Source organism: Peromyscus maniculatus, chromosome 15, assembly GCF_049852395.1.
Source record: "Peromyscus maniculatus bairdii isolate BWxNUB_F1_BW_parent chromosome 15, HU_Pman_BW_mat_3.1, whole genome shotgun sequence".
In the NCBI taxonomy this organism is placed as follows: domain Eukaryota; kingdom Metazoa; phylum Chordata; class Mammalia; order Rodentia; family Cricetidae; genus Peromyscus; species Peromyscus maniculatus.
The window spans coordinates 45,861,460-45,879,014 of NC_134866.1; the positions used below are offsets into that span (position 1 = coordinate 45,861,460).

Consider the following 17,555-nt stretch of genomic DNA (forward strand, 5'->3'; position numbering starts at 1 on the left):
TACAGTCAGCCTCCTTGTTCAAATTAATTATTAAGAGTCTCAGGCTGTTCATCACTAGGGCCATCTTAATATTTATTGACGACATGTGTGTTTCAACAATAAGACCCAGAGAAACTGATTTTTTTCTAAGTTTACATAGTCTGTTTATGCACAAAGTCAAGGGTGTGCAAAAATGTGGGGCTCTCCTTAGTGCTTTTGAGACTATAAGGAAGTTCCTGAGAGGCCTTTCTTGGTTTAGGGGTGGGGCAGGGTGGAGCGCACTGGGGAGGGGTCCTTCAGGGTGTGTGTGTGTGTGTGGGGTAGGCTGTCATTCTTTACTTTAAATCAGTTGTGCTGCTGAGACTTATGTACTGACATGAATGTGGATTTTAAAGAAGACATCTTTTGAGGTATAGGATGTTAAAAATCCCACATGGTGGGCAATCCTGAGGTGATGGATGGGTGTGTGGAAGAGATATTCTTGATAGCCATGGACACACACTATTTATTCTAGGCCAGATCTATGTGCCACTCATCACGTGGTTTTCCAAAGCATCTAATTCAGTGTACTACCCAGGACTCTCTATAGGCAATTGGGCCTGAAGTTGTTTCTGTCTTCAGAGGCTCCTGAAAATGGGTTTGGCTAACCTGTGTTCACCCCTAAGATATCTGATATGGTTAACTTCTGTTTTCTTACACTCTGGTGGCTTCTCCCAGACTCACCTATTCCCAGACTGGAGACATGCTATTACAACCAAGCCCCAATCTCTTGTGTCGGTATAGCTGAGAAATCCAGGGAAGTGAATGACTGAATGAAATTAGACTACCAACAGCTGCCGGGAAAGACAAAGAGATGCAAGAGGAGGAAAATTACAAGGATGAGTTGCAGAAATCATTACAATGAAAATATCTTGTGTAGAATGAACCTAAGGCTGGTCTCTGGGTCAGAAGTTTTCAGAACTTTTCCCTGAAGTTCTTGGGGGACCCAGAAGAAATGTTTTTTTTCTCACCCAATTGAGAATTAATAATGGTCACAACATAAACATCGGGCTGTCTGGAGACTGGGAAGGAATATACAGGGGCATTCGACGATGCGTTATAATGTTTGCTTTCTCAGTAACTGGTTCTATAAGGTACCAAGTTGGTTTTCTTCTGCTTTCTTTCATGTCCCCACCACCCGCTGCCACCCTTTCCCCACGCCTCCTTCATTTCCTTCAATACACTCAGGGATGCTCAGTCATGTTTTATCTTCATTCATATACAAGCTCCAGTCGGGGTGGCTGGCTTTTACAGTAAGAGTCCTCCTTGAAAGGAACTGAAGTGGAATGTCACCATGAATAAATCAACCCAAGGATCAAGTGGCTGTAGAGCAGGGGCAGAGAAATTGATTTCGCCTAGGGATTAAGAGGCTATCAAGTCAACCTGACCCAGCCTGGACTCCAGCTGCATCATTTACTGTGCGTGTCCTTGGGTTAGTTAATTAAGGTAAACCACATGCCTTCTTATTAAAATAGGGATAATGTGATCTCCAGGCTTGATTGTGCAGATTAAATAATAGTGTGTACCTAAAAAGCTTTGACGGTACTTAGGCCATAGCAAGAACTCCATAAATATTGTAATTAGCATGGTGTTGGAAAACATAATATCTCCAACTGCTCACATCATTGCAAACTGATAAAGCAAAGGACATTCCAATATCCTACCTAATTAAGCAAATAAGTATTCAAACAATAATTTAATTCGTTTGTTTCCAGGGTTGTTTGTGTCTCGTTCAAATCACATTTGGTAAAACATATTTGTGGCCCCAGAGGACAAGCCTCTAGACTTAGGTCTTTGAACCAATAATGAATTGGCAGACTCTGGCCTGTGATGTAGTCTAAAGCAGCAACCCCACGGGGTCAGGATTGGTTCCTTGCTTGTCTGGAGACACAGCCCCATCTCAGCAGTGGTACCAAAGCAGAACGTATGAAGCCAACCCCCTTCACAATCACGTCATCACTTTATCTACTTATAGATGCTTTAAAGATCACCAATACAGGAAAACTGAACTACCATAGGGACTTTCTCTCTGCCTTATAAAGGAGAACACTTTCCCTTCTTTATTCATTTAATTTTCTATTACAAATCAGAAAAAAAAATTCTGCTCTTTGACCTTAACTAAGGCAGTGTGTGTGGTGTAGGTCAGGAGATGGGAATGCTGGCCACTGACTTCCTTGAGAACTAAGACACCTCACTTTCCTCAGTTCCAAAGGGGATCCTGCCTTGCTTAGCCGTCAGCCCCTTCCCAGTCCTCATGGCCTATTATTTAATATTAGGGGACGTCTCCACAAGAACTAAAAGGCAATAAGTGGTATATTCAGAGACGAGAAAATGAGATATGTAAGTAATGGGTATAAACGGTTCTGGAAAGTGTAGCAAATACATTAATCAATGCTATTCTGTAGAGTGTAGAGTAAGAAAAAAAAGGGAAGAGGGGTTCTTGAATACTAATCTTTATATTGCAGCTATCTAAATCAGCTTCCTAGCTGACAGGTCGCATAGAAGAGGGATTTGGATATGCTGAGCAGGAGTTGTTGAGAGCTGACATAATGTGCATGCTTACATGGAAGTACCAGGGAGTAACAGTTTGGGTTCAGGCTGAAAAGAAAGATACGGGGAAGAAAACTTACATATATAGTAAAAAGCACTTACAAATTATATAGGCTTCATATGAAGGCAAAACCCCAGCCCAGTCCAGCTGACTACCCTGGGCTCATGTCTTAAATGGTTTTCAAGTTTAACCCAGATCTCTGGCTTTCCTTCTTGCAGTCACCCTCCCCCCTTTTTAAAACAGTTTAAGCACCCTTACCCAGAGGTACTTTCAGTTCTTGTTGCTTTATAGATACCCTTGGTCTTTCAAAGAGATGTTAAGAGTGTTGGTTGTTGGTGGTGGTGGTCTGTGTATGTGCTTGTGTTTGAGAAAGGGTCTCCTGTGTAGATCAGGTTGGCTTCAAACACTACATAACCCAGGCAGGCCTCTAGTTCAAGGTGGCGGGCAGTTCTGCCTCAGCCTCCTAGTTATGGTGTGTGATCGTCATCACACCTGGAAAGATATTATCAAGATCAACATATTGCATCCATTAAATATAACTTAGAAAATGTGTACAATGTATTTTAAAAAAATCAAAGAAGATTAACAACGGGCAAACATAGCACATGGCTATTTCCATGGAAAGATGTATTTGAATACTTTATGTGTGTCAGGCACTCTCTGTCCACCTGAATTGGTCCCTGTAATGAGACATGATTATCCCATCTCCCTTCACAGTCCTGGAAGCAAGACTCCTAGAGGTCCAGTGGTTTTCCTGACTCTTCCAGGTCAGTAAGCTGACAAAGGTAGAGGATGAAGCCTGGACTTGCTGGCTCCAAGTGTGTACCTGCAGCATCCTTTCTCACCTGCAGCATCCTTTCTCACTGGCCACATCCTTTCTCACCTGCAGCATCCTTTCTCACCTGCAGCATCCTTTTTCTCACCCCTCTCTAGAATTCATGGACAGGCAGGAGGAAATGTTGGACACTTCTTACCTCTAGTGTTTATATATTAAGAGAAAATTAATTTTTGAGCTTTATTTACCAGCCTGGGTTACTAAAACTTTATATCTATCTTCTCATATAAACTTTTAAAGAAATCAAATTCCAACGGATGAATTAAAAATTAAAATTTTACCTTTGCCTTCAATGGATGTGAAAGCCCTTTCTGGAGATCTGGATTAAGCAAAAGAAACACTACCCCAGAGATGCGAAGGGCATCCTTGACCACACTTCTCTGACTTTGCTGCCATGGCAGAGATTCTGTATTTCATATTATCACGTTCCAGTTGAAAGCTGATTATTTCATGGGCATAATTCTGTGTCCAGAAAATCATGTGGCATTTCAAATGTATATAAATATTTTTGCAAATAGTTAACAGAAATACAATATATGGATTTAAAAACAAATTTACCAAGTTAATGACTCCAGTTCTTATTTTTGTTAAACTGGAATAAATGAACACAACTGGAAGAAACTTCTTTGTTTCCCTCAATAAATATATCACAAAATATGACCTTAGTCATATTTAGATTAAACACCTCCCTATTTTAAATATGGTGGCAGAACATATTTGCCCCCACTTGCATTAAATATGTTTATGCAATGCTCAAGAAGTTACTATCAATTGATTGTCTCTGGGACATGTTTTAAATTTGGAAACTTGAAAATCTAGTATCTGTTTAAAATTTTTCAATTCAAGAAAAGCTGTAGGCAGGGGTGGTCATCACTATAGGCCTGGTCAGATGGGGTGTGGCACTTCTAGAGGTGCTGAGGAGAGACATTTCTTGATGTCAGTAAACAAGTTAGTTGCTTCCTTGAGAACAGCAAGCAGGCTGATGCACTGTCCTCCAAACCAAATCGCTTAGTCTGGTGCAAATCGTTCCAAAGGCTTCCATACTTTCATTTTCAAACTGGATTTGAAGAGTCTCCCCATTCAGATTCTGTGCAGAGCACTGGCTGACAGAGACTGATAATATAACTGGGCGAGGCTCCCCACAGAGAAACTGCAGAGAACACATTGACCAGTGCTTTATTTCCAGAGTTAAAATTTACCTTAATAAAATCAACAGAAATACTGAAAAGAGTGTATTCAACCTAGATATAATGCTCTCCTCAGACCTCTTTCAGATTTGTGACCTATATAACTTGAAGGGATAAAAAGGTTAAGAGTCCCATGCAAATGTTAAAAGCAGGTATTTGCAAATTTTCAGTATATTCTTCTTAAAATAAAAAGCCCCACATCCTCCCCTCTTTTTCTCCCCCCCCCAACATAGTTTAGGGTAGAAGACAAAAACATTTGAAATGTGGGGAAAAATGAAAAGTTGTGAAGAAATACTTGTAAGAGGGGTTGGGAAGATTCTCAGTGGGCAAAATGTTTGCTGCTTGTGTAGCACAAATATGAGGGCCTGAGTTCGAATCCTCACATATATGTAAAAGCCTGATAGGGCGGTGTGCTTCTGCAGCCCCAGTACTGGGGGCAGACCTACACAGATTCTGGGGTTTGCTGGCTTGCCAGGCCAGCTGAAACAGTGTGCTCTAGTCCCAGTGAGACACTGTCTCAAAAAGTCAGGCGAGCAGTGCTAGAGGAAGATGTCAGAAGCTGGATTCTGGCCTCTACATATGCATTTACAGGGAGAGCTCCGCATATACCCATGTCTACACAATACGCATATGATACACACAAAATCATATATATGTATGTATGTATATTGAGTATGTATGTCCTTGAGTCAGTGGAGACCAGACCAAAAAATTAAGCAAAAATTTCAAACAAATTTGATGTCTAAAATGGATCTGGTTCAGAACACAACACTGCGGGTCAGAGCCCCTTGAACTCCATACATTGAGTTGGCAATGGAGTGACTACATTGGCCCACCTGGAAATGTGCTGTGAGTGACAGACAAGCTCACTTTGAATTTGACCCACAAGATAAGGATGACACCCTTTAAACTTCTGCTCTTTATCTCTTCTCTGAAAATGGTGCTTAGCGTTTCTTCAGGGCCTGCTTAGACTCCCCAACTCTTAATTGGATGTACATACATGTACAGTGTCTGAAGGAGAGCTTTGGTAATTATGTGCCTTGCTGTCTTGTTTACATTTATTTAGTGGTGTTGTGTGTGTGTGTGTGAGAGAGAGAGAGACAGAGACAGAGAGAGAGAGAGACAGAGACAGAGAGAGAGACAGAAAGAGAGAGACAGAGAAACAGAGAGACAGAGAGACAGAGAAGGTCAGAAGACAACTTTCAGAAGTTGGTTCTCTCCTTCCACCATGTGGGTCCTGGGATTGAGGTTTGATGACAAGAATTTTACCTGCCTAGCCATCTCCCCAACCCCAACATCTGTGTTTTAAATACAAGCTCATTTGCTAAAACTTTTTTTTTTCTAATAAAGTCTAGAGAATTATGAGACTTGATTATGTTCTTGTTGCTGTTTTTGAGATAAAGCTCTAGCATTTGGGTAGCTTAATCTCCCACACACTGTTGGGTGACCAGCATGGCACTGATTACTATGAGATTTCTTTCCCAAACCCAGTGGCCATTTGCCTCATTTCTAGCTGAGTGATTCCCTGCCTTTCCGTAGAGGAATGAATTGGTCCTCAGGCCTGAAGTCTTTATTTCGTGATTCTCCACCAGCCTCTTACCCAAATCCCCAAATTGCTGACTTTTGCCTTGATAGGATTTGGTGACCTTGTTTTACTTGAAGTAGAGGAGAAAAATAATCTTTGGGAAGCAGAGAAGAAATATACATACAGAACTCCACTTTGAACTTGAGGAGGCCTTTTTCATTTTGACTCAGACTCCTGAAACCTTCTATTTCTTTTTTGCCTTCTCTAAGCTTAAGTGGCCTTATTCTTATTCTAGACAATAGATCCTTACCTCACACCCTAGGAGAAAGTGCAAGATTTCAGCAGATAGAAAGTCCTGCCTATGACCTGACATGGTAAGCCCCTAAGACACGCTATTTGTAATTATGGCAACTGGTTATTGACTATATTGTACAAATATCCTGTTCCCCTAGAATAAGCCTTTTATCGGTGAGGACTTTGAAAGAAGAACTCCATAAATAAAGGGTATATCTTTAAAGATAAAGATATATTGGTTAAAAAAATCACTTAGCAAACCAAACGCCTGTATGAGTGGGTATATACATATAAGCATACAGGTATTTTTAAAGTGGAGCACCAGTCCCAGGGGCTTTGTACATGCTAAGCAAGTACTCTTACACTGAGATACATTCCCAAACTCATGCTTTTTTGAGACAAGATCTCACTACAGAGCTCTGGCCAACCTTGACCTCTCAGTCTTTCTGCCTCAGCCTCCAGAGTGCTGGAGTTACAGACATGTACCATCATACCCAGCCACACACACATTAATATTTTGAAGAACTGGTTTTATATTAAATGCCCCCAATGTATTTTCATTACTCTAAAACCATGCTATGCGGTTTTGATCACATTTCCATAGATGCATAACTACCGCTCAAGGGAAAAGCAGACCGCTGCTTAGCTATAGAGGCCTGAAGTACTTGCACCCAGTTGGGGCCTGAGTATCAGGACACGAATAGCTGCCCATGGGACCTACTTGATAGTAGTTGCTTGAACTTGGAAATCATTAGTTCAGCTGAGTTGATGCTTTAAGTCAAGGTGTTAATCATGCCCCCCCCCCCCACACACACTTTGGTATTATTTTCTCTTAAACTACTCTACACCCTCAGACTTAAAAAGGCAGGAAAACAGGCAGGAAAGAACCAGATGAGCAAGACAGTGAACTCTGCACTTGAGTAAAGAAGCCAAATCCAAACATCAGTTTGATCAATAGGCAGTTAATTCTTTTTTTTTTTTTTGGTTTTTCGAGACAGGGTTTCTCTATGTAGCTTTGCGCCTTTCCTGGAACTCACTTGGTAGCCCAGGCTGGCCTCGAACTCACAGAGATCCGCCTGCCTCTGCCTCCCGAGTGCTGGGATTAAAGGCGTGCGCCACCACCGCCCGGCCGGCAGTTAATTCTTAATCAAGGGCTCATTGGGAACTGCTAAGACTCTGTAGTGTTAGGATTTCATTCTTTTAAGGACTAGGTTCGTTCAGGTGCTATCTCATTTGGACTTTAATTTGTTGTAACATTCCTCCAAGAGCTGTTACAGCATACCACATCACTGTACCCCATTTAACTCTCAAACCACGGGAAAGCTGGCTGCAGCATCAAACAACACTATTAAAAATACCACAAGGGAACCTTGGAGCAGGAATTTCAGGCAAAAGCAACTTGGCTAGGGACAAATAGAGGTTATAAAGCATTTAACCAACACTAGACTGGGGTTCAGGAAAATTCAGAGTCTGAAAAGAGCGTCCTTACGGTCTGCGTATTGGTTCCTAGGGCTGGTTCTCTGTGCTTACACAGGTTAGTTGAAAGATGAGAGTAAACACTGGCTTTTCCACCCTAGGTCTTTTTTTTTTTTTTTTTTTTTTTTTAATAACAGATTTGGAACCAAGAGCAACTGCAACTCAGAAGAGCTTGGCAATATTATCTTCTCTTATTGCTGGCCTTTGCAAGTGAACAATAGATTCCCAATAGAGATTTAAATTTACATCAGAATGTATTCATTGTTATCTGGGAAATTTTCTTCCAAGTCTTCAGACTAAGACAATAGACACACACACACACACACACACACACACACACACACACACACACGCACGTGTGCGCACACACACATTTATATGAAATGTGCTCACATGTGCATGTGTGCATACATGTACGTTTGTGTGTATTCCAATATACTTCTGGAATTTTTTCAGAATCGCTATTACACTCTTCATAACCATTTATTTTTCCAAGAGATTCCTGGAGCATGGGAATATTGAGTTTTTTCCTGGTCATTTGGAAGTTTTTCTTAATAGGACATACTTCAGTTTATAATATTATAATCAGTACTATTATTACTTCATTCATATCTTTCCCTTGACCTACCTCTAATCATGGGGATTAAGGACAGTGATAATGCTCACTTGGGGCTATCATTGCATCCCAAGAACTTTGTATAGTGCCCAACACATGAGGAACTCTCAGGAAATTTTTTGATTACAAAATACTTTCTGATCAGTAAGTAGACCAGGTGTGAATACCTAACCCCAAAGTAGTAGTCAATGAACCTGTAATATATCACAGCAATGGAAAGTTACCTAATCACAGCCATACATTTGTGGGCTTTGACTGCAATTATAAATGGGAAATTACAACTAAAGTAATTGGTGTCAAGAATTACAAAACCACCATCATTGTCATTATTACCGCCATCATCATATACAAATGACTTGAAGTAAAATTTGGGCTAGAGAAGTCTTAGCAAGCCATGAACCAACTAGGCCAATGAGAAAGCAGATGGCATAGGCATGGGGTAGGTCTCCAGAGAAGGGAAAGAAGTCATGTATATGGACAAGGAAGATATGGACGTCTGAGAGTACTACTGTGTTCCCTGTAAGCACAAGATGAAGTTTTACATCGCTTGAGTTTTGATGACCTTGCAGGACTTTACAGCTTGGCCCACCTGCGTCCATGTAAGAGTGGCAGATTTTGCTTTAGTTCTTTCTGGTAATCAGCCCAATCTGGTTAGGATGCTTCCTCGTGCTGATGGGGGGAGTGCTGTGATTTATCACGTGAGGAAAGAATGCTTATCTATTGTCAATAACTTGAGAATCTGGAATATGCTGCTGGAGCCCTTGGGATATTTCCAGGAAAAGTCATGGAACAGATTTGATTCAAGGAAATGGCACTATGTTGTCCTATACTGACCTGTTTAAAATATGGTCACTTGATCAATGTATGATTACGCACAGGTACTACATCACAGGGCACATTTACTACAGGTGAATTGCACATCAGATCTGAATTTGGCTTTTATCTGCTACCTAGAGCATAGTTACTGTTATTGGTGGTAATGGGGGAGAGAGGGGGGATATCTTGCACTGGAGACCACCTGAAGCTCAATAATAACCTAATTGGTGAGCTATCTGTCAGGAATAAAATCTATTTTTATAATTGTCATGTTTTCTATATGGGAGCAGAATGAGTGACCCAGGCTATTCCCACTTATATGTAGTTTCTCTGGTGATTACAGCTGGACACCATTTCTAACAGAGACAAGACAATTCTAGGAAAGATAGATAAAGATTGACACAATCCTGGGAGAAGCTGCAGTGAGAAATGAAAAGGTGATGAGGGAGATGATGTTTGTTACTCAATGATCCATTGACCAAGATGATTTGGGCTTGGAGCAGGCAGGGAACTATGGTAGGAAGGTATGTGAAACCATTCACCTCAGGATCCTGAAGCAAGGAGAAAGAAAACCAAGAGGCTAGGGCCCTGTGATACCTTCCAGGACATGTCCCCAATTCCTTGAAGACCTTCCACTAGTCCCTCCCTAACTCCTAGAAGTTCACCATTTCCCAGAAGTATCAGCAGCCCAAGGGAACAATGGTCTTGAACATAGGTTCTCTGGAGGAGGTTTACTGTCTAAACTATTACAGTGGGTTTAGGGAGCTGGGAAGGAATAGCACAGCAAAAGTAAGGAAGGAAAAGAGAGCTGGGAGAAGAATGCAAAGTATAAAGGCAGAACTGAAGGAGTGGGGGAAAAGACTAGAAAAACAGGATACAGAAAGAACAGGCCATAGAGCTGAGGTTGTTTGAAGGGCACAGTCACATGTTACTCTCAGGTAACAGAACCTGAATTGTAACTGTTGGAATTTAAATCTTGGCTCCACAATGTGATGACTAATGTTGGTTGTCAAACTTGACCTACATTTGAGATCGACTAAAACCCAAGCGGTTGGGCACTCCTGTGAGGGATTTTCTTAATCAAACTATTTCAAGATGGAAGACCCATCCTAAATTTAGGCCATACCTGGTGGCAGCCACGTAAAAGGACATGGAAGAAGGAAACTGCTTTTTGCCTGCTTGCCCTCATTCTTGCTGGGTTCTAAACCTTCTTAATGCTGTGACACTTTAATACATGTTGTGGTGACCCCCAATCATAAAATTAATCCATTGCTACTTCAAAACTGTAGTTTTTCTACTGTTATGAATTGTAATATAAATATATGATATTCAGGACATCTGATATGTGACCTCTGTGAAAGGGTTTTCAAGCCCCAAAGAGGTTCAACCCACAGGTTGAGAACCACTGATCTACCTTGTTGCTAAGGCATCCTTTCACCTGTATTAGATCAGCAGCTTTCCAGGAATCCTCCAGGACTCCAGTGCCAGATTGGGATTGCAGAGACATCCAGACTGAACAACTACCAGGTTCTCAGCCTTTTGCAATCAAGGGACAGGAGAGCCATTGGTGGAGTATGTGGATCACAGCCTATAGGCCAGTCTAATGAAACTCTTTTTAATATACACATTCAGTCTGTCAGTTCTAGTCTTCTTGACAACCTCAACTAGTACACACAAGTTTATAGAATAACCGCTGTAGGAAGTGGCCCAAGCTGCTCTAAGCGTAAGATTCTTTTCTTTTATAAAATGGAGCTAATAATTTTGCCAAGAATAAGAATTATGTGGATCAGGTTTTAGCATGCCACTTGCCAGAGTGATATTTCTAGGGTTAACAGATAAGAATAGAGCCACAAAGGTCAGAACTATGTGAAAGGAGAGGGTGAAAAATGAAAAAGAAATGAATTTCTATTAATGTTAGTCTTTCTTTTTCCTTTACTATCATGCAGGCTCATGCCTACTGTATTATTTTGACCTATCATAATGACATTTGAGAATATACATATATATGTACCTATCTTGAATATACATTTAAAATTCATTTTTATTAACTTAGTAGTACTTTGCACAAAACACATTTACATTTCCTTAGAGTTGAACTTACTCCCTAGAAATGAGTAAGATCAAGGCTACAGAAAGTTAGACCAGTCATTCCTAAAACCATTTGTTTATTTCCCGTCCTTTTTACTGCATTGACTAGCTATTTGATGGAATTAACTCAATTGACTGGATATTTTGAAATGTGTTAACCCAGCTGTAGGCAGTGAGGAAAACAGAGCCCTTAGTGTTCTTGGTGGTGTTTCTTTCCAAGTTTCTCCCCACAACACAAACCACTTCCTTTTACTTGAAAGAATTCTGCATTTCTCATTAGTCTCCCAGTCCAGGGTTCGGTGTTGACTACTGAGGCGGCTCTCGGTCCAAGACCATGAAACAACGCAACAGAACCAGCCCACCACATGAAAGGAAGGCAATATTGGGACCATCTTCCCCTCTTGAACAAAGGATTAAAAAAGTAGAGGGAGAGAAGCTAAAGAAGAAGGTGTGAGAAAGTCATTGGGGTTTTATTCTCTCATGGGGAAGAGGACAGAGAGAGGCAGCCACAGCCCAAATCAGAACTGGAAAATAGATGGTACAAAAAAAAAAAAAAGAATGTCTAGTTGACTTGACACTCATCACTGCAACACCGTGTGCACCTGGCACAGAACTGCACACTTGTCAGATCACAGACATGCTTGCTCCCCTAGTGTTTCCACAAAGCTGAATAAATAGTGTTCTCATCCACTGGCCTGGAGTTGTTGGGGGAAAGGCCAGCTTTTGCTGGCCACTGTAAGGCTACAGTCCTTTTGCAGGACCATGTGAGTTATTTAAAATGTTAGCCGGCGAAGCCTATGTTAGCAAGGGCATTGATTCTCATATTTTCCTCATTCTGTTTCTGTGGGCTAACCATATGGACAGGACTATCCATCATCTGCTTCTCTCAGCTCACTTTTATCTATCAAAGGGGCCAAGGCGTGCACTTCCATCCCAGTTTCCTGGCGGTTGTAGGAGAACATTTGCTATGCTGGCTTATAGATGTTTGTTTTTACTCAATACTGAGCCATTCCAAGGACTCCTGTGAAGAGTAACCTGAGACCCAGCAGATCATCTTTACTTCCGGTCTGCTAAGCACCCTGAGGTCAGGCATGAGGCTGATTCCACACCCTATACTGACAAAGACACAATGGAAGAATTGATGTAGTATGGGGCTTTTTGGGAATACAGCCCTGTAACAAGCTGTAGGGAACTCTTATCGCTGTGATGCTGGAGTTAGGTTCAGGGTTATCAAGCCACGCAAGTCCAGAGACTAGGCAGGCTTAGTCTGGTTCGTGGGGCAGGGTTTGCATTTTAGGTGCCCCGCCCCAACCCCAAGGTGCAATGCAGTAAACTGGGCAATTATAAAGGAAAGTGAGTTCTAGATAAGGGGGCATGAAGAAATGAGTGAAAGGAGAATTGTGAGGTGTGATGAGCGGGTTGAGAAGTCTGGTACCGATGAATGAGAAAGGAACCAGGGAGGAAATAATGACTGGAGACAGGCCTTAAATATGTTATACCAAGGAGGTTAGATTTTTCTCTGTGGCTGATAGAGAACCACTCTTGGCAGATTCAAGTGTGGAAACACACGCCCCTTCATCAAGTCAGTCTATGAGTTTTGTTTTCTTTAAGCAGGAGAATTGTATTTTTAGAGTAACTTTTTTGTTGTTGTTGCTTTTTTTTTTTTTTGAGACACAAGCTAGGCTGTATAATAGCCCTAGCTGTCCTGGAACTAGCTCTGTAGACCAGGCTGGCCTGGAACTCACAGAGATCCAGTAGCCTCTGCTTCCTGAGTACTGGGATTAAAGGTGTGCTCCACCACTGCCGGCCAGAGTAAGTTTTCAATGAGAAGGATTTAGTTGTAGCACAGAAAACAGCATGAAGAAGAGATAACTAGAGACCAGACATTGAAGGATTTGTTTTTCTAGCTTTGGGATCTGTCAGAAGACATATATTTTCATGGCAACATGTATATGTGTACTTAAACACACATGTAGTGAGGATTTTATAGAACATTTATCCTTGATGTCTTAGATGTGGCTGTGTACACTATGATTTTCTATTCAGTTTTGTATCTTTCTGAAAGATAAAATGTTAGCTACACCTGTTTGAAAAATAATACCCCAGGTATTATTGCTGAGATTCTGGGGAGAAGGATTAGGGTGTAGGAGTTAGGGATGCTCTCAGATGTTACAAAGAAAAACCACAGGTCTGAGAAATGTTTAGAAAATAAAAAAAATTTAGCAATATCAATTTGATGGAGGTATATATGGCTTCTGTGTTTTAATCTGGCATAAAACTACTGCATTAGACGAGGCAGGAAAAAAACACTTTAGCAAAGAACGACATTTGGTCAGTTTGGATCATATGATTATTTGGGATATGACTCTGGGCTTTTGCATGAATAACTCTGAAACTCACTAGAATAAAGAGAGAATTAGGGAAACTGCCTTCATAGTAGTGTGAATTGGGGAAATCGCTTTCACAGTAGTATGAAATACAATTAATTACTGAAGGGGATGGAAACATCACAAATACCTAGAGGTTTTCATTTCAAGAGAGTCAAGGAAGGCAGACCCTGAAGGATGGAAAGGTGTGTTCAGACATCCTTGAATATCTGTGAGACCTGGGATAGAGTAGCTCCCTTGAAAGCCTGTTGAATAAATAAGTGTCTATTGAGAAATGAGAGCTGGAGAAGGTGGCCTGGAAACTGTGTCCGGGAGAGGACAAATGGAGGCTCACTGTAACTGCAGCCTGGGCAAATGGAGTGGAGATGTGTGTGCAAAATGCCCACAGTTAACAGAAGAGCAAGATGGGGGCGGGGGGCAGCTGCTGGTCTGGGGAGGGAAGGATGGAGACCTGGAGGGAGGGTTAGCAAGGAGCCTGAGTGGAGTTCGCTCCCGTTTCATTTTGTGTTGCGTTTCAGACTGAGGCATAGGGATACAAAAAGAGGCAGAGTAAAAAGGGAGCTTGGAGATGCAAGGAAGGTGGATGGATGGAGCAAGGGCCTGGAAAAAATGGCAGGAGAGACAGGCAAGGACACAGATGGAGGGGTGACTAGGGACAGCAAGGAGAAGGGACCAGATGGACACGATGAGACCACCATGGATGTCGGTGAAAGTATGCGCGTGATGAGGAAGCTCACGGCTTGATGCTAACCTTCCCATGGCCACAGCGGAAGCCATTGATGAAAAGTGATGGGTAAACCCTGGGCTGAGAAGGCTTCCAAGGAGGAAGATTTAGAACAAACAGGAAGGGGCGGGGATGAAGGGGGCAGAGGGAAGACCCTGTCCCAGTCTTCTAATCCTGTGAAAAGTCTTTTGTTTTCTTTGGCTCCAGGAGATCATATAACATGATGGGAAGGGCGGACTGTGGGCCTCAAAGAGACCTGGGGTTTTCCAAGACAGATGAGGATGACAAGGAATTTGAGAGAAACCAGAAGGTAAGGAGAGGTCTGAGAAAGGCTCCTCGGCTGAAAGGAAACAGAAAGCCTTGAATTAGGGGATTGCCAGGGCAAAAGTTATTTACTACCAAGATGCCTTTACTTACTACTAGATGCCGTCAAGGAAATTGTAACATTATGCGGCACTTGTGGGGAGTGTCTTCTAGAAGGAAAGGTTGTTCTCTCTCCCCTCCCCCACCTTACTACTGACCTCTTAGATGGTACTGGCTGACGCAGTCATCTTGGAACACAAGGACAGGACCCATAATCTAGGTACGAGGAAATCCAGGGAAGAATCTGAGTCCTTAGTAGTTTTAGAGCCCCATATCAGTGTTAGACTTTTCACTCAGGGTCCTTTCCACACGAAAGAGAAATAAACCTCTGTCTTGATTAAAACAGCATTAACGAAAGAAACTTTTTTCTCATTCTTTGAGATGTAGTCTCAGTCTATAGGCCACGATGACTTAGAACTCACTCTCTAGCCCAGATCAACTTTGAATTCATGCCCACTCTGCCTCGGCTTCTCTGGGATTATAGGATAAGTCATCATACCAGAATTTAAATTCCTTAACTTACTTTACTGTGTGTAAATAAGCTATACAACTGACTGTGATTTTTGCTTTTGCTTCACCCCAACCCCTGGGGTGGTGCTAGGAATCAAATCCCAAACCTCACCCAAGCATTCTTTCATTGAATTGTACCCACAGCCTAACAAGTTGATGTTTTGATATAAATATTGAAAATTTCAGATGTCTTTTACTCTAACTCAACCAAATTGTAGCTAAAATAGGACAGCAAAAGAATGGACCACTTATAGAGCCTTCTTGGAAGATAACTTTAGGCTTCTATGACATAATGTCTAAGCAGGGAACATATTCAATAGTATGCACAAAGACTTTGATCTTTGTAGGAGGGTACAGGCTGCTTTTGATTTTAGTGAAAAAGAAACAAAAGTCAAGCTTGGATTTCTTCATTAATTTTTTTAATAACAAAGAAAAACAAAGCAACATGTAATTAAAAAAAAAAAAACTCACCCTGTAACATCAGAGTCTTATTTCAGCTTTTGCAAAAGATGTATTAAAACTAATGACAGCATCCACCCCTGAAATGCTACATTCCTGCTGTATGTATAATGATACAGTTTCCCCCAAAGGGTTATGAAGTTCTATAGTTCAGCATTAAATGGTTTAACCCTAAGCTTAGTAAATCACTTGTGTAACTTTGTTTTCAACAGTGACTAAACAGCTGTAGTTTTCAAGGTCGGCCAAATCATCTGTCAGGGTCACATGTGTTTCACACATCCAGTAACATATATGGGTTCAATTCCACCCCAGGTCATATGGAAAAAGACATTTGCAAGCAAGTGATCTCAAACCCATGTTTCCAAACAGCTGCTGTGGTTGGCCAGCTAAGAGTCACCATGGTGAATCACTTGAGTTTAGGACTCGGTTTCCAATCACTCAAACAGGATATTCATTTCAAATCACAACTTCAGCATGCCAACAAGACCAGTTAACTCCTCCTAATGACACACAGTAAGTATTCATGAAAAAGAGCATATAATATAACAGCCATTGTTATCATAATGGTACTGTTTACAGCAAGTGAGAAGTCTGTGCAGTGGGGATAAAAAACGCCACCAACCAAACTCATAATTAACATGGAACCTAGTTAAACGGCCAAAGAGGAAAGACTTCACATAACAAGACTTGGCTAATACTTCTTCCCTACAATTCTTGCTCTGGGCAACACCAAATAAGAGCAAAAGCCACAACACCCGGATGCTAGTGACTCCTTTAACAAGCTTTAGTAATTGGTATCATGGAGCCAGACTGATGGAACTAAGAGGGGATGACCTCAGGATTTAAGAAGTTTGGGAACAGAAAAACTTAAAAAAAAATCCACATTTTAATTCAGACCATAGTTAGAAATGTCTGGCTTCAACAGAGAGAAAGAAACGGGTATTGATTTTTGTGGGCTGCTTCTGCTAACTCCAAAAGAGATAATTGGTGTTGAATGGCAGCTCTTACGCTGAATTTTTATTGAGTTTTCATAATGTTCTTGGTAGATGTTCTTCAAAGTTCCAGTCAGTCTTCTCATCTTGTTTATGTTTTCCTGGCCTAATGATCCTTCAAGAGTGAGACATGCACAAGGAAGAGTAGTGTCTTCTAATAACTGAACTCTTCTCCACAGGGCTCAGGCATGGCTTCAGGATTTTAGCAAGGACAGCAGTAGACCATGCTGAAGGGAAGTGGCAGTGCAGACAGGCAGAGGCAGATACCTGCTCTAGCTAAGTGTGGGCTCCAGTTGGGCTGCTCAACTCTGAGTCACTTGTGCAGTTGAGTCCCTGAACATGTTTCTGTCCCTAATATTTTGTTGCTGTGGGCAACCATCAAGTCCACATAAAGACTTCTGCCAGCTGGAGAGGATGCCAAACCACGGGAGCCAGAATCTTCTTTTAACTCCTTGTTGGAAGCTGAAAATGTCAAGGATGCCCTCTGGTATCTGCATTAGGAAGAGTGGAATTCACATTTGACGCGACACACCCTTTTATTCGTTTCTCAGCAGGATATAATTAAAGAAAGTAAAACCAGTAAATCAGAAGCATGCAGTTTTAAAAACAATGAGATATCGTGAAAGAGCTGGTCGTATCCTTAGACGTTATTTCTTCTGATACCTCCATTTTATAAAGGAAAAAAAAAAAACACTGAATTACTGAACAGGATTA

The 17,555-nt window shown here is 41.5% G+C and overlaps 1 protein-coding gene across 17 annotated transcripts in view; it reads right to left on the reverse strand.

Annotated features, from left to right (window-relative positions):
- Pde4d (phosphodiesterase 4D) overlaps positions 1–17,555 on the reverse strand; it is a 1,451,136-nt gene that overhangs the window by 145,184 nt on the left and 1,288,397 nt on the right. The window contains exon 9 of one of the 17 annotated variants that reach the window (XM_076552305.1): positions 7,964–17,332. The exons of the other annotated variants lie outside the window; for them this stretch is intronic. Within the exon in view, the coding sequence (XP_076408420.1) occupies positions 17,313–17,332 (20 nt within the window). The 3' untranslated portion in view covers positions 7,964–17,312. Of the gene's footprint in view, positions 1–7,963; positions 17,333–17,555 lie in introns of those variants that run through there. 17 annotated transcript variants of the gene reach the window in all.